At 46.2% G+C, this 24,665-nt stretch overlaps 1 protein-coding gene across 2 annotated transcripts in view; it reads left to right on the top strand.

Annotated features, from left to right (window-relative positions):
- Window positions 1-24,665, top strand: part of SLC30A9 (solute carrier family 30 member 9) — a 257,679-nt gene that overhangs the window by 141,587 nt on the left and 91,427 nt on the right. For both annotated transcript variants that reach the window (XM_030191340.1, XM_030191341.1), the window contains exon 10: window positions 3,196-3,251. In XM_030191340.1, coding sequence (XP_030047200.1) covers window positions 3,196-3,251 — 56 coding nt within the window. The remainder of the gene's footprint in view (window positions 1-3,195; window positions 3,252-24,665) is intronic.

The raw sequence follows: 24,665 nt of genomic DNA on the forward strand, positions 1-24,665 counted from the left end.
GTCCCCTCGGTTTCCCCTTTCTCTTAGGCATGCCCTACTAGAGATTGATAACAAAATATAGGCTAAACTCACAGATTTTAAAAACCTAGAGAGCAAAGTTCTCTGCTTCCTGTCTGTCAGCCATCTTGGATCCCTCCTAAAGATTTGTTCTTATTCAGAAAGGTCACAAGGAGTGTGGATCTAGCAGAAATAAAATCAGTGGAGTCCTTCAGAAAGGCCATCCTATTATCACTTTCTGAAGGACCCAACTGAGCCAAATCCCCCTCCTGAATATTATTGGTGACCTTTTATCTACGATTATAATAACATTTCTCCAAAACAATCTCATCTGTATTATTTCAGCTGACAATATATGAGTTACTGGGAATTTGAGAAACCTAAGATACCTGCTTCTAAAGGATTTCTGTGAAGTCTCCAGTTTACAATGTAAATAGAAGACTACCTTTGATAGCTGAGGTACTAATAGACTGTAAAGAAGAAACTTTCATACAAACATTTGTATAATGAGGATAACTTACGTTCTCTGGCATCTACCTCCTTAAAACGTTGACACGGTCTGAGGTGAATGTGCAGAGCTGAGATACCACCCCCTCAAAAAAGTTTCATTTCCGTAATACAACTGTCCAATTGTCTTTTAAGTGTTAACTGATCAACAGAGGAAGTCTCAACTTCCAAATCAGAAGGAAATCCAACCTCTTTAGGCAAAAAAAGTCACCGTAAGAGGGGAGACTGGTATTCCATGATCTACCTTCCCCACTGCTTGAGGAGAAATCACTTCTCTAGGCTGAGATGGAGGAGTCCCCTCTGACAGTGTACTAGTTATAGTCCCTTTGAGTGGGATTCCAGATGTTAAAAGGCATCCTCTGTGCTTCAAGGGGCTCCCAAGAGACCTGGTGTGCCTTTTTGGACATGCCTCTTCAGCCGAGCGCTGCAGGAACTGCTTGATCTTTCAGGGCAAGGGTAGGCATCAATAGATGATATCAGACGCCGAGCTTCAGGGCCCACAGAGGGGAACCAGATGACTTGCTAGTCCACCATTTGCCAGTAAGCCTGCACAATCTTGCACTCTTCCCAAACATGCCAGTAGCCCGTTTGAGGTCAGCCTCCATAGAGGAGATTTGCAAAGCTGAGACATGGTCTTCTGTTCACACATTCACATCTGATTACTGCCTTGAACAGGATACCTGACGTGACAGCCTGTTCAGTCAGGCAGTCCTGAAGAATTTGTTCAGTTTGTGGAATTCAACTCCTCCCCTCCCCTCCCGGCCACTGGCCCAGTTTTCTTTGGATCCAGGCTGCACTTTCACAACTAGTATGTAAATCATTTCAGGTTAATTGACTTTAAGACCTCGATGTTTTGAGTCCCTGTTGTCCTATCATAGCCTGGTAGCTAGGGATTCGCAGATGTGAGAATATGAATGGCCTGCTTGTCCTCTGAAAAAGCAAAGTTACTCACTTGTGGCAGGTGTTCTCTAAGGACAACAGGCCAATTATTCTCACATACCCTCCCACCTCCCCTTGCAGTTATATTCTTTAGCTATTTTACATGACTATGGAACCTGCGCTCGCTCATTGGGCAGGAAGGCACCAGCGCATGCACGATAGGACGCTGCTAGAAATTTCTACAATTATCTCACTAGTCGGTGTCCACACTGGGCTCCATTGGATGATGTCACCCAAATGTGAGAATACTTGGCCTGCTGTCCTCGGAGTACACCTCCTACAGGTGGGAAACTTCACTTTCCACTTGGAAAATGCTTTATAATAGGGCTTCTGATCCTACATGTTGGTTGTTTGGAATTTGAGGGGCTTAGGTTTTGAGACAATTAAGTGCGTTCCCAGGTGAGAAAAAATGAGTTTATTGGTGTATTCACGTCATGAAAAAAAATGGCTTTTTAGATGGATTCCATTCAGTGACCCAAAACACAATTTTACAATATCATTCCCTCTTATTCAAGACCTAGCACCAGCACTCCTTTTTCAAGGTCAGTCAATAGTATCAGCCCCCCCCCCCCCCTTTTGAAGCCCTAGCAACAGCATCAGCCATGCCTTTTCCGAGCCCCAGCATGAGCCCCACCCCACTCTTTTGTCCCCGTACCTAGGCACAGAGTGCAAAAGGAACTTGTGTCTTTACTCTAGTGGCTCTGTGCTTTTCCCCTTGACTGCGAGAGGGTTTAAAATGCAAGACACAGGAAGTGGGAATAAAGGCAGAAGCTCCCGCTCTAGCCATGACAGCAGTTACTGATGTGATTGGATGCCTATGAGAGATGCGATTTTTGGGATTTATCAGTTATAATCAGCAAACTAAATTTCACCATGGGGGGGGGGAAGCCCTTTTTATTATTCTTGCACAGTGATCATCTGTATGTAAATATGCATTTATAATGATCAGCATTCTCTGATTGATTTGTAGCTCAGCTCTTTGTTGGACTGTTATAAGTATAAAGGTCTGCCTGTATCCTGGTTTTTATTCATGACCACATACTAGTAGAAATATGTAGAAATAAAAAGTGACAGTCGCAGAGCAACTCTGTGAGCATCCATTGTTTCAGGAGACTTTGTATGCAGCCAGTATGTTTGTATGGAACTATTGATTTCCAATTTCAATACTTTCTTAGATATACTTAAAAAAAAAAAGTTTCTTAGTCTCTGGTGTCATCCATCTTGTTTGGCTTTCTCAGCAGAATAATATTCCTTTAAAAAGAATCTGAGACTGTCATTCTTGCAGAAACACATGAGTTGATTTTAAAGAGGGCACTTATGTGCCTTTATAAAATAGGCTCCTACAGTGACTCCAGCAGTAGATAAATATTCTTGCACAAACTTACATCTGCTTCAGAGGTGTAAATGTATGCCTGGACTCTGTATGTATGTATGAGGTTTATAAAGAATGTATGCACATTGTAAGTCTGCCTGTGTGCAGATTGTGTAAAGGTAGGCATTTTTGTTACTTTTACATGTGCATACCTGTAGAATTTTATAGGAGCTTGTTTCTGCAGTTAAAACTTATTTTACATGCAGAAACAACCCATAAAGTAAAGGCACCTTTTCATTTCTTTACAGGAAAGCGAAACTGACACGGAGATAAATGGAGGCAAGAACGTGCTAGCATCATGCTTGCATCAAAGTGGAGCACTGTTTTTCTTTTTACATATAATTAGTCTCTCTCTCTCTCTCTCTCTCTTTTTTTTTAAGGCTTTGCTAGCACTCGGGATCAGCCAATCTGCAAGGATACCAGATCCAGGTCATCCGTAAGTACACTGTCATTACCATACAATTATGGACCATGTACTTCTCTAAAAATAATTATTCCAGCTTAAAATAAAATCCTTAAAATCACTATTTTGTAGTTAACATGTTGCTTTCTTACTCTTGGCAACCTTTATTTTGACATAGTAAATGAAAGTACTCAGAGCAGTAAATATTCCAATTTGTAACGAAAGCACAGTGATGTCTTGTTCAAGATAGCCATTTTTGCTCTGGATTTGGGAACTTGCTTATTTGAAGAGAAGCATGATATAATATCCTTATTATTGGATGACATTAATCCAGCAGAGCATGGTGCAGTGCTTTGAGTACCAAGCTGTACTGTAAAGGTTTCCCCCATAGTCTACCATTCACATGCAGGACTTCTGCACTGATGTTATTGTTGCATGGCAACCTCAGTTTCTTTTTTGTCTGCACAGCCCTTCAGATACATAATGATGGATAGATGGATGGAATCTTTAAGCCATAGTGGGCATTTGTGTGTCCATCTCTGAGTATTCTACAGCAGGACCATATCATTAAACAATATTTATATATTGTGCCTATCATGTGTTGTGCTTTAACATGAGCCTCAAGTGTCATAGACCTCAGTGAGAGATCTTTGTGGCTGCATTTTAGGTTCAAGTAATTCTAGCGCAGGCATATCAGCTCTAGACATCAGTAGAGGCCATTGGGACTATTCGTCTTTGAAGTTCTGCATGAATCGAAGGATTCCAGTTCTTTGGTACTGGTATTGAAGGATTTTGATGCTCTGTCTTAAGAAGAGGCTAAGAACCATCAGCATCTGGTTTCATCAGTGTATGATATCAGAACCATGGAGACATTGGTGGCTGCTATTATCCTTTCTAATACCGACTTGTAGAGAACCATTCATACTCATTGCTGACATGGAAGGTGTTTTGGCCATTAGTTCACCTCGAGTAATCCTACAGAGCAACATCATGCCTTCATTTCAATTCCAACACTCTTTGAGGAGGGTCTAAGGAAGAGGATTGAGAGTGCTTCAATTCCTTCCCTCAACACTGACAGCATTGACTTTTGAGGCCTGTTTCAGCCATTTTAGAGACTCATGCACTGTCTGGGTCTGCACTTCAGTGCTGTTATACAGAGATGCACCACAATTTGTGTCATTTGCCTCAATTTCCTCCTTGACTGAGTCTGAGCAGGAGGCTTCATCATGTCATAAATCTGGATTGAGATCTAGACTCCAACAGAATAGGGATGCCCTTTTAGAGACCTTGTCTGCCAACCAGCTCCAGTCTCAGTCTTCCCCTACAGAATATTTTCTAATAAGGGGTTGTCTTCTACAGATCAGCAGATTTACTCTGTTTCTAAGTGAGTAAAAGAGACTTCTAGAAATGTTGGGCACCCTTATGTTTTTCAAGCTCCCTCAAGAAAGGTAGCCTGTGCATAAGATTCCAAAGTAAATACAGATGAGAATGTTAGGGGTCCCCTTCTCTCTATAGCTTATTATCAGTAATTGCCACTCCAGTTGGTGGTAGTCAGATCTGTTCTCAGAAAGGCCAAGAAGATGAGAACCTACTCTTTGTTGCCCTGGAGAGGAATACTCCGAATGTTCTTGGGATAAAGATTTATCAAGAATGCTGTTCTCACATTCTGTATAGCTTTTTACCAGCTTTTCTTGAACCAGTTTGTAAAGAATCATTGATGCAAGACAGAAGATATATCACAAATTCTTTCTCAGGAGAAGTATGACAACCTTAGGTGGCTAATGGCTTAAGAGGAGGAGTCTGTATAATGGGAATTGGTTCTTGCAGGCTTTCATGGCTGTGTACTTTAGACTTAAGATTTGATATACATGAATGGTTTGCTGATGCACCCTACAAGAAAGGCAATCTGTTTGATGATAAAATCAAAAAAGCAGTCTCAGATAGAGATCATCATTCATTATATCAGATGCTGTCTGCAGTAAACTTCAACGTGATTGAACCACCTCCTTGCCTAAGAGATACTTGAGTGCAGAGACAAGGAAGTGCGTCTGTTTTCTGAAGAAGCAGTATTTTCTTTGCCCCCTGAATCCCATCACATCCAACATGAATGTTGCTCTTATCCTAGAAGCCATAGATAGCTAACAAATCAAAACGTGGAATGGGGTTTTGATTGGATCCAGAATAAAAGGATAACCTCATTATTTAATACCAGAGAATCTTCATTTTGGAGAAAGGCTAAACGTTTTTGTAGAAATCGTTGGCTCGGTATAATCTCAAACATGTGAGTTCTTAGCATAATAAGGAATCGATACAAATTAAGATTATTGGAAACCCTGCAAGATTTACTTTGAGTTTCATTAGGAAATGCTTTCAAAAGGAATTTTCCTCCCTTTTAAAGGATACTGCAATCATGCCCTTTCCACCAGGTAGTAGAGGGCATGGATTGTATTCCAAGTACTTCCTTATCCCATGGAAAACAGAAGGACACCATCTTATTCTAAACCTAAAGATCTTGAAAAAGTCTTATATAGGAAAAGTTTAAAGTGCTTTTCCTAGGCACCATAATCCCCCTTCTTTAACAAGGAAATTGGTTAGGTTCCGTGAGTCTAAAGGACGCTTGCACACACATCACAAGAAATATTTTAAATCTATAATATGCAAACATCACCTTCAGATTCAAGCCCAGCCCTTTGGCCTACAGTCAGTAACACAAAAGTGTAAAAAGAAGAGGTGAGAGGTTGACCACGGATACCAAACACTGGAATGATGAATCCTGAAGTGAAAACGTTTATTGATGTCTTTTAATCAGTAAACATTTTCACTTCAGGATTCTTCATTCCAGTCTTTGGTATCCGTGGTCAACCTCCCACCTTTTCTTTTTACACTTCTGTGTGCCTAGCTGTGGTATTGGCACACCTCCATAAATCGAGGGTGAATTTATCTGAATGATTGGTTGGTTAAGAACATGTCTCAGGAGGGGGCTACAGTATCAGTACATTCATCTACCTGGATGCTAGACTCACTAAGGTTAATCATCATCTTAACTAGTTTTCATTGATGCTGTGCTAGACATAACTCAAAAGGATGTATTCCACAGGCTGATCTCTGTTGTGGGAAAAATATAAGAGTTGATAGACATCAGTGTGGCTTATTTTAGGATTTCTGGGCAATATGACTTCACCTAGATAGGATTCTAGATAGAGCTGGGGAGGAGTCCGCTGTCTTGGTACATGTGGGTACCAATGACATAGGAAAATGTGGGAGAGAGTTTCTGGAAGCCAAATTTAGGCTCTTAGGTAGAAAGCTCAAATCCAGATCCTCTAGGGTAGCATTTTCTGAAATGCTACCTGTTCCACACGCAGGGCCCAAGAGACAGGCAGAGCTCCGGAGTCTCAATGTGTGGATGAGACGATGGTGCAGGGAGGAGGGTTTTAGATTTGTTAGGAACTGGGCAACATTCTGGGGAAGGGGGAGCCTATTCCGAAAGGATGGGCTCCACCTTAACCAGGGTGGGACCAGGCTGCTGGCATCGGCATTTAAAAAGGAGATAGAGCAGCTTTTAAACTAGAAATGGGGGGAAGGCCGACAGTCGCTCAAAAGCGCATGGTTCGGGAAAAGGTATCTTGCAAAGATACCTCACAAACAGGGAAGATAGGGTTTCTGGATAGTGAGGTTGCACAACAGACCGTAGGCCAGGTGCCCTTAAATACAACTAAAGATCAGACAAAAGATGGCAAATCAATAGTGTCAGGTACTAATCATCATGCAAATAGGAACAACAAACATACTCAGAAATGTCTATATGCAAATGCTAGGAGTCTAAGAAATAAGATGGGAGAGTTGGAATATATTGCACTAAATGAAAAATTGGATATAATAGGCATTACTGAGACCTGGTGGAAGGAGGATAACCAGTGGGACACTGTCATACCGGAGTACAAAGTATATCGTAGTGATAGGGTGGACCGGACTGGTGGAGGGGGTAGCATTGTATATTAACGAGAGCCTTGACTCATATAGATTACAAATTCAGCAGGACACAAGTCACACCTTTGAATCATTGTGGGTTGAAATTCCATGTATAAAAGGGAAAAAAATGGTGATAGTGTACTACCGTCCGCCTCGCCAGGACGAGCAGGTAGACGCAGAAATGATAAAAAAAATCAGAGACGTGAACAAAATGGGCAATGTGATACTAATTGGTGACTTCAATTATCCAAATATAGACTGGGTAAATGTAACATCGGGACACGCTACAGAGGTACAATTCCTTGATGAAATCAAGGACAGCTTTATGGAGCAACTGGTGCAGGAGCCGATGAGAGAAGGAAAAATTCTAGACTTGGTCCTTAGTGGAGCGCATGATCTGGTGAGGGATGTTATGGTACTGGGGCCGCTTGATAACAGTGATCATAATATGATCAGTTTTGATATCGACCTTGAAGTAACTGTACACAGAAAGTCAAATACGTTAGCGTTTAACTTTAAAAAAGGAGACTATGATAAAATGAGAAGAACGGTAAAAAAAACTTAGGGGGGCAACTGAGAGAGTAAAAACTGTACAACAGGCGTGGACGCTGTTCAAAAATACCATCCTGGAGGCCCAGGCCATACATATTCCGCGAATTAGAAAAGAAAGACGGAAGTCCAAAAGACAGCCGGCCTGGTTGAAAAGTGAGGTGAAGGAAGCTATTAGGGCTAAAAGAAACGCCTTCAGAAAATGGAAGAAGGAACCGTCTGAAAATAACGAGAAGCAGCATAAGGAGTGTCAATGCAAATGCAAGGCGCAGATAAAGAAGGCCAAGAGGGATTACGAAAAAAAGCTAGCATTAGAGGCAAAAAAACATAGTCAAATGTTTTTTCGGTATATTAAAAGCAGGAAGCCGGCAAAAGAATCGGTTGGGCCGCTGGATGACCGAGGGGTAAAAGGGGCAATCAAGGAAGACAAAGACGTAGCGGAGAGACTGAATGAATTCTTTGCTTCGGTCTTCACCGAGGAAGATTTGGGTGGGATACCGGTGTCGGAAATGGTATTTCAAGCGGACAAGTCGGAGGAACTTACTGACTTCATGGTAAACCTGGAGGACGTAATGGGGCAGTTCAGCAAACTGAAGAGTAGCAAATCTCCTGGACCGGATGGTATTCATCATAGAGTACTGATAGAACTGAAAAATGAGCTTGCGGAGCTACTGCTAGTGATATGCAATTTATCCTTAAAATCGAGCGTGGTACCGGAAGATTGGAGGGTGGCCAATGTAACGCCAATTTTCAAAAAAGGTTCCAGGGGAGATCTGGGAAATTATAGACCGGTGAGTCTGACGTCAGTGCCGGGGAAAATGGTAGAGGCTATTATTAAAAACAAAATTACAGAGCACATCCGAGGACATGGATTACTGAGACCAAGTCAGCACGGCTTTAGTGTGAGGAAATCTTGCCTGACCAATTTACTTCAATTCTTTAAAGGAGTAAACAAACATGTGGACAAAGGGGAACCGGTTGATATTGTGTATCTGGATTTCCAAAAGGCGTTTGACAAGGTACCTCATGAAAGGCTACAGAGGAAATTGGAGGGTCATGGGATAGGAGGAAATGTCCTATTGTGGATTAAAAACTGGTTGAAGGATAGGAAACAGAGAGTGGGTTTAAATGGGCAGTATTCACAATGGAGAAGGGTAGTTAGTGGGGTTCCTCAGGGGTCTGTGCTAGGACCGCTGCTTTTTAATATATTTATAAATGATTTAGAGATGGGAGTAACTAGCGAGGTAATTAAATTTGCTGATGACACAAAGTTATTCAAAGTTGTTAAATTGCGACAGGATTGTGAAGAATTACAAGAGGACCTTACGAGACTGGGCAGCTAAATGGCAGATGACGTTTAATGTGAGCAAGTGCAAGGTGATGCATGTGGGAAAAAAGAACCCGAATTATAGCTACGTCATGCAAGGTTCCACGTTAGGAGTTACGGACCAAGAAAAGGATCTGGGTGTCGTCGTCGATAATACACTGAAACCTTCTGCTCAGTGTGCTACTGCGGCTAGGAAAGCGAATAGAATGTTGGGTATTATTAGGAAAGGTATGGAAAACAGGTGTGAAGATGTTATAATGCCATTGTATCGCTCCATGGTGCGACCGCACCTTCAGTATTGTGTTCAATTCTGGTCGCCGCATCTCAAGAAAGATATAGTAGAATTGGAAAAGGTGCAGAGAAGGGCGACTAAAATGATAACGGGGATGGGACGACTTCCCTATGAAGCAAGATTAAGGAGGCTAGGGCTATTCAGCTTGGAGAAGAAATGGCTGAGGGGAGACATGATAGAGGTATATAAAATAATGAGTGGAGTGGAACAGGTGGATGTGAAGCATCTGTTCACGCTTTCCAAAAATAGTAGGATTAGGGGGCATGCAATGAAACTACAGTGTAGTAAATTTAAAACAAATCGGAGAAAATCTTTCTTCACCCAACGTGTAATTAAACTCTGGAATTTGTTGCCGGAGAAAGTGGTGAAGGCGGTTAGCTTAGCAGAGCTTAAAAAGGGGTTGGACGGTTTCCTAAAGGACAAGTCCATAAACCGCTACTAAATGGACTTGGGAAAAATCCACAATTCCAGGAATAACATGTATAGAATGTTTGTACGTTTGGGAAGCTTGCCAGGTGCCGTTGGCCTGGATTGGCCGCTGTCGTGGACAGGATGCTGGGCTCGATGGACCCTTGGTCTTTTCCCAGTATGGCATTACTTATGTAGCAATACTTATAATCCCCTTGGTATACCTGTATACAAAGCAAGTCCAATGGACCTTATGTTTTAAGTGAAATCAAACCACTTAACATAGGATGCCATCCAAGTTAACCAACAGCTCAGGGGCTCCCTGTCCTAGTGGCTAATCCACGCCAATCTGACCAAGGGCGTCTTTTTAAATTCCTCAGACTCAAGCTGTCCTGACCATGTATGCATCAAAACTGGTGTAGGATGCTTATGAAATGATCTCCACACCCAGGGATTTTGGTGCTGTTAGGGCAAAATTTACCATATTTCTTAGGAGAAGCATTCTTAACCATTGTATTGTGACATATTGGTGTGTCACCAAGAGCTGGGAGGTGTTATAATCCAAAATTTGACAGATAGTTGTTGTCTGAAGAGAGCATGGAGCCAGGTAATTGAAATCTCCATTGCTGCTCAGCATTGCTGGTTAGTTTTCTCTCTTCTCCCCCCCCTCCCCCCCCCCCAACTCATGGCAATCACTGCCACCATCAGCCCAAACTAGAACTGTTAAGGACTGGCTGTCAGCCATTCCTGTCCTCTCAGTGACTACCACTGACACATTCTACACTACACTGTTGCCATCACTATAACTGCTTCTGTCAGCTCAGGCTAGAAATACTGTGTCCTGTGACCATGATCACTGCTGTTGCTAGTGTGGCTTGCAAATTTGGGGTTCTGCCCCCTCCACCATTGCTGCTAGCTTCAGAGGGAGTAGATGGATTCCCACTGTACTCTTCTACCAGCTCTGTTTGGTGGGCATATTGGGTGAATTTTTATTTTTTTTATTATTGTAATTTTGTAACAGCCAACTTACACATAGTAAACAACAACAACCTTTCCCCTCTAGCCCACGTAGGGGCAAACAATTACTATATTAGTACATCATGTACAAACTTCACATCTATATAAACTCCTTGCCTTAATCTTATTTTCAGTGCCCCTGGTTGCATTATCCTATATCCAAAGAAACTTTGCGTTAACAGTATGCGTTACTCCCTCCCCCAACTCCCCATCCAGCCCTTTCATATCTTGGGAATGACCCGTGGTCCTTTGGGACGCGTTTCCTCCCCCCCCAACCCCTCCAAGCCCACATTTCTCCTCTGAATCCCCACTTTCCTAAATGCGTGCTAAACACTGTTAGAATCGAGCCCACCCCCCTGTATGTCGCAACTGCCCTTCCCTACGGTATGCCGTAAGACACTCCAAATGTAGTAGTTGACTCAGTTTAAATTTCCAATCACCCAATGTCAGGGGTCTGTTTTCTCCGAGGACAAGCAGGCTGCTTGTTCTCACTGATGGGTGACGTCCACGGCAGCCCCTCCAATCGGAAACTTCACTAGCAAAGGCCTTTGCTAGTCTTCGCGCGGCCGTCTTCCCGCCCGAACCGGCTCGTGTTCATCAGTCTTCTTTTGTCCGCGCTCGGTACGGTCGTGTTTACGCCATTCGCGTCTTTTTGACTTTTCGCTACAAAAAAAAAAGGATTTCGGAAGAAGCCTTTCAGTCTTTTTCCCCTTCCTCTATTTCCAGTTTTTGCCCCGTTAAGTTTTCTTTCGTTTTCGGGGTAGGCCCTTTTGAGGCCTCGGGTCGAATTTTTTCTCCCCCTCTTTTTGGTGCCTTACTGCCATTATGAGTTTTGATTTCGCCGGCGTGATTTTTCCGCCCATGTCATCGAAGTCTCCCAGCGGCTTCAAGAAGTGCACCCAGTGCGCCCGGGTAATCTCGCTCACTGACAGGCACGCGTCGTGTCTTCAGTGTTTGGGGGCTGGGCACCGCCCGCAGGCTTGTAGTCTTTGCGCCCTTTTACAGAAAAGGACTCAGGTAGCAAGATTGGCCCAGTGGAACGTTTGGTTCTCGGGCTCTTCGTCGGCATCGGCACCGGGAGTATCGAGTGCGTCGACGTCGACAGCGTCAAGACCTCCGCCCTCGGCCGCGACTGCATCGAGGCATCGACCCTCTGCGTCGTCAGGGCCGAGACATCGGAAGGCTGCGTCGGCGGTACCGGGACCTCCACTAGTGCTGATGTCGTCGGACGGTGGTGCTTCGACTGGAGTGCAGGTGAGGGCTGTCCATTCCCCTGCTGGTGGCGGTGAGCCTTCGGGTGGGTCTCCCCCTACCCTGAGGGCTCCTGCGGTACAGCCCCCCCGAGACCGACCTTCTTCGGCCTCGGCCCCGAGGAAGCGACGGCTGGATTCTACGTCCTCCTCGTCGGTACCGGGAAGCTCCGGTGACATGCTTCATTTGAAAAAGTCAAAGAAGCATCGACACTGGTCTCCTTCCCGCGTCGGTACCGAGAGCTCTGGGTCGCCGAGGGAGTCGGCACCCAGTAGGCATCGGCACTGGGAGGACCGCTCACCCTCTGTTCAGGAGGTGTCGATGCGCTCCACCTTGGACAGCCCGAAACAGCCTCCACGCCCGGAACAGACTCTGACATCGACACCTGCATCGGCTTCCATGTCTTTCTCCACAGCCGCTCTGCACGAGAGTCTCCGGGCCGTTCTCCCAGAGATCCTGGGAGTACTATTGCGGCCTTCCCCTCCGGTACCGGGGGTGCTTGCGCCACCGGTACCGTCGAGTGAGGCGCCGGCTGGCCCCTTGCCCGGGGTGAGGTCTCCGACATCGGTGCCGCTTGCGGTACCGACTGCGGTCGCCTCCCAGGAAGGCTCCCCTACGACGTCGGCGGAGGGAGCTTCGCCGGTGCGGGCGAGGGAGTCTACCTCTCAACGCTCACACCGTGGCCGTGGTTCCACGGAGTCGAGCCGGGCACGGCTTCAGACACAGGTCCGTGAACTTGTGTCTGATACCGAAGGTGAGGCCTCGTGGGAGGAGGAGGAGGACATCAGATATTTCTCTGACGAGGAGTCTGATGGCCTTCCTTCTGATCCCACTCCCTTCCCTGAAAGGCAGCTTTCTCCTCCCGAGAGTATGTCTTTTGAGGCCTTTGTCCGGGAGATGTCTACGGCCATCCCCTTCCCGGTGGTTGTGGAGGACGAGTCCAGGGCTGAAATGTTTGAGCTCCTGGACTATCCTTCTCCACCTAAGGAAGCGTCCACAGTGCTCATGCATCATGTCCTAAAAAAGACATTGCTGGCGAACTGGACCAAGCCTTTAAGTAATTCCCACATTCCCAAGAAGATCGAGTCCCAGTACCGGATCCATGGGGACCCAGAGCTGATGCGCACTCAGTTGCCTCACGACTCTGGAGTTGTGGATTTGGCCCTATAGAAGGCTAAGAGTTCTAGAGAGCATGCTTCAGCGCCCCCGGGCAAAGACTCTAGAACCTTAGACTCCTTTGGGAGGAAGGCCTACCATTCTTCTATGCTCGTGGCCAAAATCCAGTCTTACCAGCTCTACACGAGCATACACATGCGGAACAATGTGCGGCAATTGGCGGGCTTGGTGGACAAGCTCCCTCCTGTGCAAGCCAAGCCATTTCAGGAGGTGGTCAGGCAGCTGAAGGCGTGCAGAAAATTCCTGGCCAGAGGGGTGTATGACACCTTTGATGTTGCGTCCAGGGCCGCTGCTCAAGGTGTGGTGATGCGCAGACTCTCATGGCTGCGTGCCTCCGACCTGGAGAATAGGATCCAGCAGCGGATTGCGGACTCGCCTTGCCGTGCGGATAATATTTTGGAGAGAAGGTCGAACAGGTGGTAGAGCAGCTCCACCAGCGGGATACCGCTTTCGACAAGTTCTCCTGCCGGCAGCCTTCAGCTTCTACCTCCACAGGTAGACGTTTTTATGGGGGAAGGAAGACTGTTCCCTACTCTTCTGGTAAGCGTAGGTACAATCCTCCTTCTCGACAGCCTGCGGTCCAGGCTAAGCCCCAGCGCGCTCGCTCTCGTCAGCAGCGTGCGCCTCAGCAAGGCCCCTCGGCTCCCCAGCAAAAGCAAGGGACGAGCTTTTGACTGGCTCCAGCAGAGCATAGCCGACATCTAAGTGTCTATGCCAGGCGACCTGCCGGTCGGAGGGAGGTTGAAAGTTTTTCACCAAAGGTGGCCTCTCATAACCTCCGATCAGTGGATTCTTCAAATAGTCCGGCAAGGATACACCCTCAACTTGGCCTCCAAACCTCCAAATTGTCCACCGGGAGCTCAGTCTTACAGCTTCCAACACAAGCAGGTACTTGCAGAGGAACTCTCCGCCCTTCTCAGCGCCAATGCGGTCGAGCCCGTGCCATCCGGGCATGAAGAACTGGGATTCTATTCCAGGTACTTCCTTGTGGAAAAGAAAACAGGGGGGATGCGTCCCATCCTAGACCTAAGGGCCCTGAACAAATATCTGGTCAAAGAAAAGTTCAGGATGCTTTCACTGGGCACCCTTCTCCCCATGATTCAGGAAAACGATTGGCTATGCTCTCTGGACTTGAAGGACGCCTACACGCACATCCCGATACTGCCAGCTCACAGACAGTATCTGCGATTTCGGCTGGGCACACGTCACTTCCAGTACTGTGTGCTACCCTTTGGGCTCGCCTCTGCGCCCAGAGTGTTCACGAAGTGCTTGGCTGTAGTAGCAGCGGCACTTCGCAGGCTGGGGGTACACGTGTTCCCATATCTCGACGATTGGCTGGTGAAGAACACATCAGAGGCAGGAGCTCTACAGTCCATGCAGATGACTATTCGCCTCCTGGAGCTACTGGGGTTTGTGATAAATTATCCAAAGTCCCATCTTCTCCCAGTGCAGAGACTAGAATTCATAGGAGCTCTGCTGGACTCTCGGACGGCTCGTGCCTATCTCCCAGAGGCGAGAGCCAACAACCTGTTGTCCCTCGTCTCGTGGGTGCGAGCGTCCCAGCAGATCACAGCTCGGCAGATGTTGAGATTGCTGGGCCACATGGCCTCCACAGTTCATGTGACTCCCATGGCTCGCCTTCACATGAGATCTGCTCAATGGACCCTAGCTTCCCAGTGGTTTCAGGCTGCTGGGGATCTAGAAGACGTGATCCACCTGTCCACGAGTTTTCTCAAATCCCTGTATTGGTGGACGATTTGGTCCAATTTGACTCTGGGACGTCCTTTTCAAATTCCTCAGCCACAAAAAGTGCTGACTACGGATGCGTCTCTCCTGGGGTGGGGAGCTCATGTCGATGGGCTTCACACCCAGGGAAGCTGGTCCCTCCAGGAACGCGATCTGCAGATCAATCTCCTGGAGTTACGAGCGGTCTGGAACGCTCTGAAGGCTTTCAGAGATCGGCTGTCCCACCAAAGTATCCAAATTCAGACAGACAACCAGGTTGCCATGTATTACATCAACAAGCAGGGGGGCACCGGATCTCGCCCCCTGTGTCAGGAAGCCATCAGCATGTGGCTCTGGGCTCGCCGTCACGGCATGGTGCTCCAAGCCACTTATCTGGCAGGCGTAAACAACAGTCTGGCCGACAGGTTGAGCAGAATTATGCAACCTCACGAGTGGTCGCTCAATTCCCGTGTAGTGCGACAGATCTTCCAGGTGTGGGGCACCCCCTTGATAGATCTCTCTGCATCTCGAGCCAACCACAAAGTCCCTCAGTTCTGTTCCAGGCTTCAGGCCCACGGCAGACTGGCATCGGATGCCTTCCTCCTGGACTGGGGGGAGGGTCTGCTGTATGCCTATCCTCCCATACCTCTGGTGGGGAAGACTTTGTTGAAACTCAAGCAAGACCGAGGCACCATGATTCTGATTGGCCGAGTCAGATCTGGTTCCCTCTTCTTCTGGAGTTGTCCTCCGAAGAACCGTGGAGATTGGAGTGTTTTCCGACCCTCATCACGCAGGACGAAGGGGCGCTTCTGCATCCCAACCTCCGGTCTCTGGCTCTCACGGCCTGGATGTTGAGAGCGTAGACTTTACCTCTTTGGGTCTGTCAGAGGGTGTCTCCCGCATCTTGCTTGCTTCCAGGAAAGATTCCACTAAGAGGAGTTACTTCTTTCTATGGAGGAGGTTTGCCGTCTGGTGTGACAGCAAGGCCCTAGATCCTCGCTCTTGTCCTACACAGACCCTGCTTGAATACCTTCTGCACTTGTCTGAGTCTGGTCTCAAGACCAACTCTTTAAGGGTTCACCTTAGCGCAATTAGTGCATACCATTACCGTGTGGAAGGTAAGCCGATCTCAGAACATCCTTTAGTTGTTCGCTTCATGAGAGGTTTGCTTTTGTCAAAGCCCCCCGTCAAGCCTCCTACAGTGTCATGGGATCTCAATGTCGTTCTCACCCAGCTGATGAAACCTCCTTTTGAGCCACTGAACTCCTGCCATCTGAAGTACTTGACCTGGAAGGTCGTTTTCTTGGTGGCAGTTACTTCAGCTCGTAGAGTCAGTGAGCTTCAGGCCCTGGTAGCCCAGGCCCCTTACACCAAATTTCATCATAACAGAGTAGTCCTCCGCACTCACCCTAAGTTCTTGCCAAAGGTTGTGTCGGAGTTCCATCTGAACCAGTCAATTGTCTTGCCAACATTCTTTCCCCCTTCCTCATTCCTGCCCTGCTGAACGTCAGCTGCACACATTGGACTGCAAGAGAGCATTGGCCTTCTATCTGGAGCGGACACAGCCCAACAGACAGTCCGCCCAATTGTTTGTTTCTTTTGATTCCAACAGGAGGGGAGTGGCTGTGGGGAAACGCACCATATCCAATTGGCTAGCAGATTGCATTTCCTTCACTTACGCCCAGGCTGGGCTGGCTCTTGAGGGTCATGTCACGGCTCATAATGTTAGAGCCATGGCAGCGTCGGTAGCCCACTTGAAGTCAGCCACTATTGAAGAGATTTGCAAAGCTGCGACGTGGTCATCTGTCCACACATTCACATCTCATTACTGCCTGCAGCAGGATACCCGACGCGACAGTCGGTTCGGGCAGTCAGTGCTTCAGAATCTGTTCGGGGTTTAGGATCCAACTCCACCCCCCTAGGCCCATGTTTTATTCTGTTCCAGGCTACACTCTCAGTTAGTTGGAAAAATTGTTAGGTCAATCTCAGTTATGTCCTCGCCGTTGCGAGGCCCAATTGACCATGTTTGTTGTTTTGAGTGAGCCTGGGGGCTAGGGATACCCCATCAGTGAGAACAAGCAGCCTGCTTGTCCTCGGAGAAAGCGAATGCTACATACCTGTAGAAGGTATTCTCCGAGGACAGCAGGCTGATTGTTCTCACAAACCCGCCCGCCTCCCCTTTGGAGTTGTGTCTTCCCTTGTTTTGTCTTGCTACATATGGGACTGATGAACACGAGCCGGTTCGGGCGGGAAGACGGCCGCGCATGTGCGGTGCGCATGGGCGCGCGAGGACTAGCGAAGGCCTTTGCTAGTGAAGATTCCAATTGGAGGGGCTGCCGTGGACGTCACCCATCAGTGAGAACAATCAGCCTGCTGTCCTTGGAGAATACCTTCTACAGGTATGTAGCATTCCCTTTCTTCTAATGCTGTGCTGTAAGGCACTTGGCTGCTGCCAGTCCCCACCGCATCAGTTTACTCTTCTCCCAAGAATCTCTCTCATTAAATAAGCCCAAGAGGCACACCGAGGGATTGCACACTAAAGATGTTTCCATCAAAATTACTAATGCTTTCATAACAGCCTGCCAGAAGGGGACCACTCTGGGGCAGGTCCACCATATGTGTAGAAATGAACCCAGTTGTGATTCATATCTCCAGCATAAATCTGATGTACCAGGGTACATTTGCTTTTGTCTCTCAGGAGTGTAATACCATCGAGTAAGAACCTTATGTGCGATTTCCTGCACCAATACACATACAGAAGCTTTTTGAACCTCCCCACAAATTATCTCCCACTCTTGATCAGAAAATTGAAAGATTAGATCTGCTTCCCACACCCCCTGAAAGCTAAATGGCCTGGGATCCCATCCCCTAAAAAATGTATCACTGATATGGGTCTGGGCACCCTCCTGAACAAAGCCACAGGTTTTCCAGACTTTCCATCTCCTGAGGGTTTTCTCCCTTCCAACCTGAGGCCCCTACAAAATGCTGAATTTGTAAATAGGAAAAAATGTCGTCGTCCCCCCCCCCCCCCCCCCCGGACAGACCGTACATGGAGCACAGCGCATCAAAACTCTTCACCCTACCCCCCTGCAGAAAATCTCGAAAACTCAATATACCTACTTGTTCCCACCGCACAAATATGGCATTCTCTCTCCCAGTCCCAAAACTTGGCTCCCATCGCAAAGATGCAAGTGTGGACACCCTTTCAGTCTGTTCCCATCTCCTCCTCATTTCTCCCTACAACCCCATCAAATGCCTCACAAATGGATTTTGTATCCCAGCCAATACCAATCCCACTCCTTCAGTAGTCCACAAATAAGAACTCAGTGGTCGGTGAGGGCAATATGATTGCTCCACCTGACTAGCTGGCTTTGTTCTCCCCCTCTCCGAATCCATGATCATCCGAAGTTGAGCAGCCAAATATTACCATTCGATATTAGGCACCGCCCTATCTCCCCGCTCAGCCGCCCCCACAATACCCGTTCTGCCAAACGGGGGTGTCTACCTTCCCAAATAAACTGTGGTAAAGAGCTCTGCAATTGTTTAAGTGTCCGCCTCGGAACCGCCACCGGCAGTGATTGCAACAGAAATAACAATCTAGCAACACATTCATCTTCACTACTGCCATGCGCCCCCACCAGGAAAGCCACAGTCCCTTCCATCAGGAGAGGTCCACCCGAATTTGATCTACGATCTTCCCATAGTTTAAACTATACACTCTTCCCAGGTCCCTAGGGATCTGGATTCCCAAGTACCGAATACTGTTTTTAGCCCATTTAAAACCTAACATTGCTCTCAATCTACTTTCCTCCATGTGGGTTAAGGAAATCCCCAACAGCTCACTTTTATCCATATTGACCCTTAAACCAGCATATCTTTCAAATTCCTGAAGGATTCCTAATATCATAGGTAGCGTCTGCTCAGGATCTACCACATAAAGCAGCACATCGTCTGCAAACAGAGCAATGCGATGTTCCATCCCCCCACCGTGATACCCCTAATATCTGGATGGTGACGTATCAATTCTGCTAAAGGGTCCATGTACAGTGCAAATAGGGGCGACAAGGGGCATCCCTGCCTAGTCCCTCTACCAATTGGGAAGAAATACGTGTATCCCCCTTTTATATTAAGGCTTGCTTTCGGAGCCGCATACAGTGCTGCCAACCAAGCGATGAAATTGTCTTCAAGGCCTAGGTGGTTCACCTCCCGCAAGAACCCCCAACTGACCCGATCAAAAGCCTTTTCTGCTTCTATGGCCAACATAGCTGTACTAGCCCAGGATCTTTGCGCCTCCCATATTAAATGGAGAGTACGCCTATATTTTCCCCTACCTGCCTCCTTGGGATAAACCCAGATTGGTCTATATGAATCAACTGCGGCACTACCCATCCAAACAATTAGCCAAGATCTTAGCCGCTATCTTTGCATCCACATTCAAAAGTGAAATAGGTCTATATGAGCCACAGACGGTGGGGTCTTTCCTGGGTTTAGCCATGACCGTCACCCCAGCCTCAGACATAGATGCTGGAAGCCCATTGCCCTTCAAAACCCCATTACCCACCCGTACCAATAGAACCCCAAGCTCCTCCACAAAGCACTTGTAGAATTTTGCCGAGTATCCATCTAACCCTGGTGCCTTACCATTTGAAAGCCTTTTTATCACCCCTTGCACCTCCCCTAATCTAATAGGTTCCCCAAGCTGAGCGCTTTCGGATTCATTCATTTGTTTTAATGGAACATGATCCAAATAGCGAGCTATGTCTGCAGCTGATTCGCCTTTAGGAGCACTGTATAAATCTTGATAGTATTTCAAAAAGCATTTTTCAATGTCTGAGTCAGCATAGTACCATCCTCCCCTACCATCCCTCATCTTTTGAATAAGAGATCTCGCTCTCTTAGCCTGTAAATATCTGGCCAACATTGTACTTGATTTATTGGCAAACTCAAAATATTGTTGCTTAAGCTTAGTTCTCATAAAATCAACTTCCGCCATCTGCAATTGTGCTATTTCTCCTCTCACGTTTTTAAGATCTTTCCATAGCTGTGGTGTAGGGTTTCATTTATGCCGCTTTTCTAGGCCACACCTTATGCCTGGAATAGGCTTCCGGAGCCATTACGTCTAGCTCCATCCCTGGCTGCCTTCAAATCCGGGCTAAAGGCCTACCTGTTTGATGCTGCTTTCGACTCCTGACTTGTAACTTTTATCCTTATGTGTCCTTCTGTCTGTCCTTCCCTTCTTTTTGGTCCTGTTTGTCCTGATTTAGATTGTAAGCTCTTTTGAGCAGGGACTGTCTTCATGTTCAGTTGTAAAGCGCTGCGTACGACTGGTAGCGCTATAGAAGTGATTTATAGTAGTAGTAAATTGAGCGAGTGCTGCCCTTTGTGGAGGAGTAGCCTAGTGGTTAGTGCAGTGGACTTTGATCCTGGGGACCTGAGTTCGATTCCCACTGCAGCTCCTTGTGACTCTGGGCAAGTCACTTAACCCTCCATTGCTTTGGTACAAAATAAGTACCCTAATATATGTAAACCGCTTTGAATGTAGTTGCAAAAAACCTCAGAAAGGCGGTATATCAAGTCCCATTTCCCTTCCCTTCCCTTTTTCCCTTTTCTTACGCGTCCCCCACTTAAGGCATCCCTCACCACTGCCTTCAGTGCATCCCATAATACCCCATCTGTTCCCTCCCCATTGTCATTAAAGCAATGAAATTCTTGACTATTAAGCTTAATATCTTCTCGCACTTTCTCATCCCCTAGTAATGATTCATTAAGTCTCCAGTATCCCTGCCGCTTGCAATGGCCCAGCCCGGTAAGTTTAATCCACATTGGCGCATGATCTGAGATTTGAATAGTCCCTATCTCATCCTCCTCCACCATGTCCCAACCATTGCGATGGACCCATAGTTCATCTATTCGATTATATGACTGTGCCACATTGGAGTAAAAAGTGTAATTCCGCTGCACTCCATGTAACAGCCTCCAACAATCTACCACTTCCATCGCATGCAAAAATTGCAGCAATGCTTTACGACCAGGACCGCTATGGTGCCTCCCCCAGTAGAATGGTCTAGGCGTGAATCGGGGGCGACATTAAAGTCACCACCCACCATCACCTGTCCCCCAATAAATCCCTGGAGCTCCCCTAACAAAGTTTGGAAAAATTCCCTCTGTCCCATATTCGGAAAATATAAATTGATCAGTGTAAGTTCCTTGCCTTGCAGTACTCCTCTTAGAGCTACACATCTTCGATTTGAGTCCCGAATCTCCTGTTGATTTACAAACCCACAACTCTCCCTCAGTAAAATAGCCACTCCCCCCATCCGCTTAGCTCCCCCTCCCTAATGTACTACTACTTCCTGGAAAGGCCTACGTCGTAACATATCAGCATCTCGCGGTCTGAAATGCATTTCTTGCAAAAATGTCACATCCCACTTCAATCTAATCAACTCTTTGAATACCCTACTACATTCTCTGTCAACGAATTCCAGAGTTTAATTGCATATTGAGTGAAGAAACATTTTCTCCGATTCGTATTAAATTTGCTACTTTGTAGCTTCATCGCATGCCCTCCTAGTCCTAGTATTTTTGGAAAGAGTAAACAAATGATTTGCATCTATCCGTTCCACTCCACTCATTACTTAATAAATGCATATCATATCTCCCCTCAGCCGTCTGTTCTCCAAGCCGAAGAGCCCTAGACGCTTTAGCCTTTCCTCCTAGGGAAGATGTGATGAAGCTACAAAGTAGTAAATTTAATACGAATCGGAAAAAATTTTTTCTTCACGCAACGTGTAATTAAACTCTGGAATTTGTTGCCGGAGAATGTGGAAAAGGCGGGTAGCTTAGCGGGGTTTAAAAAAGGTTTGAATGGCTTCCTAAAGGAAAAGTTCATAGACCATTATTAAATTGTTGGGGAAAATCCACTGCTTATTTCTTGGATAAGCAGCATAAAATGTATTGAGCTTTTTGGGGATCTTGCCAGGTATTTGTGACCTGGATTGGCCACTGTTGGAAACAGGATGCTGGGCTTCATGGACCTTTGGTCTGACCCAGCATGGCAATACTTGTGTACTTATATGTACTTGTATCCCAATGAAAGCAAATAAACATTGAAAAGAACCGGAGATAACGGCAACCCCTATGGAACCCACGTATTGATTATATCAGTTCTCTGAGCAATTAGTATCAAATCTTACTCTATAAGAGCGAGCGTTTAAAAAATCTGAGAGCCATTTATGGACATTGCCAGTTATTCCCATTCTGTCTAGAATATGCAGACTGAACGCATTAGGTTGAATTGTAGCACTAGTGCCTTCCTGCCCTCAGCCAGAATTTTATGAACATTGTCTAGGAGTCTACCAAGGTAAGCCTACTACAGCCTTTTAGGGAAAGGGGTTGTGATTTGATATACCGCATAGGCCGGTGCAGGCTGGAGGCAGCGTGTGAGTATGGTTGCTGCTGGTGCTGCAGCACAGAAGACTTGCTTACACTTCTGAAAAGGTACATCGGGGGAATTGAGAGAGAGCCATGGGCAGGGCATTAGCCACAGGGCCTTGTGGGCCTGGACCCCCTCCTTTGGGCTCTGGCAGTTTATTAAGCTGCAGAGACAGAGATGGGGTACATACAGGATGTGGGAGAGAGATGCTGGATGCCTGGTTATTCTTCCTTAAATTTGAATTTAAATGTACTGCCTGAGAATCCAGAAAATCTGAAAATCCAGAATGACCCAATCCCCGAGCTGTGTGGATTTTTGGACTTCTACTGTACTTGTTTTATACCTGGTGGAGTGAAGGGTTAAGTTACTTGCCCAGAGTCACAAGGAACTACAGTGGGAATCAAATCCGGTTTCCCAGTCCGCTGCATCAACCATTAGGCTACTCCTCCTCCGCCTTTTAGTTCAATGATTTTGGCAGGGCTTGTTTCTGTTGAAGCTTCCCGCAGTATATTGGGATCTCAACATCATTCTTAACCCAGTTGATGAATGCTTCCTTTGAGCCTCTGGATGAATGTTCTCTTAGACCTGCGAGTTATATCTTCATAATACCCACCCACCTCTTCTAGGAGTTGGATTCTCTGCATTTAATGATTATTATCCTGTGGTCCTGTGTGGTGATGATGATCTGAAGTCCTTAACATATACAATTGAATATCTTCATAATACCCACCTACCTCTTCTAGGAGTTGGATTCTCTGCATTTAATGATTATTATCCTGTGGTCCTGTGTGGTGATGATGATCTGAAGTCCTTAACATATACAATTGAACATGCTAGAAAGTTTTGTAAACTTCAAGAGCTAGTTACTCATCAGTCTGTGCCAAGCTCCTTTAGATGACATCACCCATCAATAAAGATTCATATCCTACTGTCCTGATATCTGGTCCTTAGTTCTTACAGTCTAGAGGTTGAGGGCGTAGTGTTCAGTTCCCTGAATCTGCCTTATAATGCCTTGTAGTCTTCTGGCTTCACTAGGTTTTATTGTTTTAAATGAGAGATTTGCCATCTGATGCAAGTGAAAGACTCTGAGGCATTTTTCTTGTTCCACGTAAGAACTGTTTGAGTTTCTTCTACATCAGTTGAAGTCAGGTTTAAAAAAACAATTCAAGGTTCATATCAGGGCAGTAGTAGGCACCTGTTATGTAGAAAGTAAACTCATCTCTACACAACCTGTACAACTTCCCATCAAGCTTCCCCCTGTGTTATCAGGACCTCAGCATAGTACTGATGCAGCTGATGAAAGTTTCCTTTGAGCTACTGGACTCCTGTGAGCTGATGTACCTGTACTGGAAGATTTCATTTTTGGTGGCAGCCACTTCTGCATGTAGTTGGTGAGCTTCAGGCCTTATAGGCTTATTTGTCCTATATGAAAGTTTTTCATACTAGGGTTGTTCTGCCTATGTATCCTAGGTTTCTGCCTTCCAATACTTTTCCCAGGCCATATGACTACAAGCATGAATGTGCTTTGCACAATTTGAGCCTTGGAAGCCCTTAGAAGGTCCATTCTTCTTTATTTTAATCCCAATAAGCCTGGTACTGCCTTTGCTAAGCAACCTTAGGCTTCATTGGATGATAATCACCCACTTGTGAGGACAGGTATTATACTGTCCTTTAAGAATACTTGTTACAGGTAAGCAATACTGCTGTCTTTTTCTTATGTGAGGCTGCTTAAATGTAGATGGGCACATCACGGTTGTTTTTTTTTTTTTGGTTGCTGTTGTAAATATAAGTTCTATGGTAACATTGATTGCTCATCTAAGACCTATCTCCACTGAGAATATTTGGAAGGCTGTTATGTGGAGTTCAGGTTAGTGTTCACATTGGAATGCTAGATTTGGACTAATGTCTGTGTGCTTAACATTTTAAAGGAATAAAATGCAAAAGACAATCTGAACAAGATTGTTTTTGAGGGGAAGAAGGAGGTTGCATCTGTTGGTGTCACGATTGTGCCATGTTTCATGCTCTCATGCATCTCGCCACCTGGTGATTAGACCTGGTGGCTGCAATGGACTGTCTGTTTGCTGTTTCCCATGTTCCAGAAGTCCGGTCCAGATTTTCCAGCCTTCCAGACTGTCTTGGGATTTTTGGAACTAAGCAGCACCCTTACCTGGTGACCTCCCTTGTATGTTGCCTTTATTAACCACCTGGAAACTTTCTACTTTGCCTTGGCAACAGAGGTCTTGAGTTGTGTTCCTGTCCCTGTTGGTCTGTTGCGGTTCCTGCCCTGAAAGCTTTCTTTGT

Source organism: Microcaecilia unicolor, chromosome 2 (assembly GCF_901765095.1).
Source record: "Microcaecilia unicolor chromosome 2, aMicUni1.1, whole genome shotgun sequence".
Lineage (NCBI taxonomy): Eukaryota > Metazoa > Chordata > Amphibia > Gymnophiona > Siphonopidae > Microcaecilia > Microcaecilia unicolor.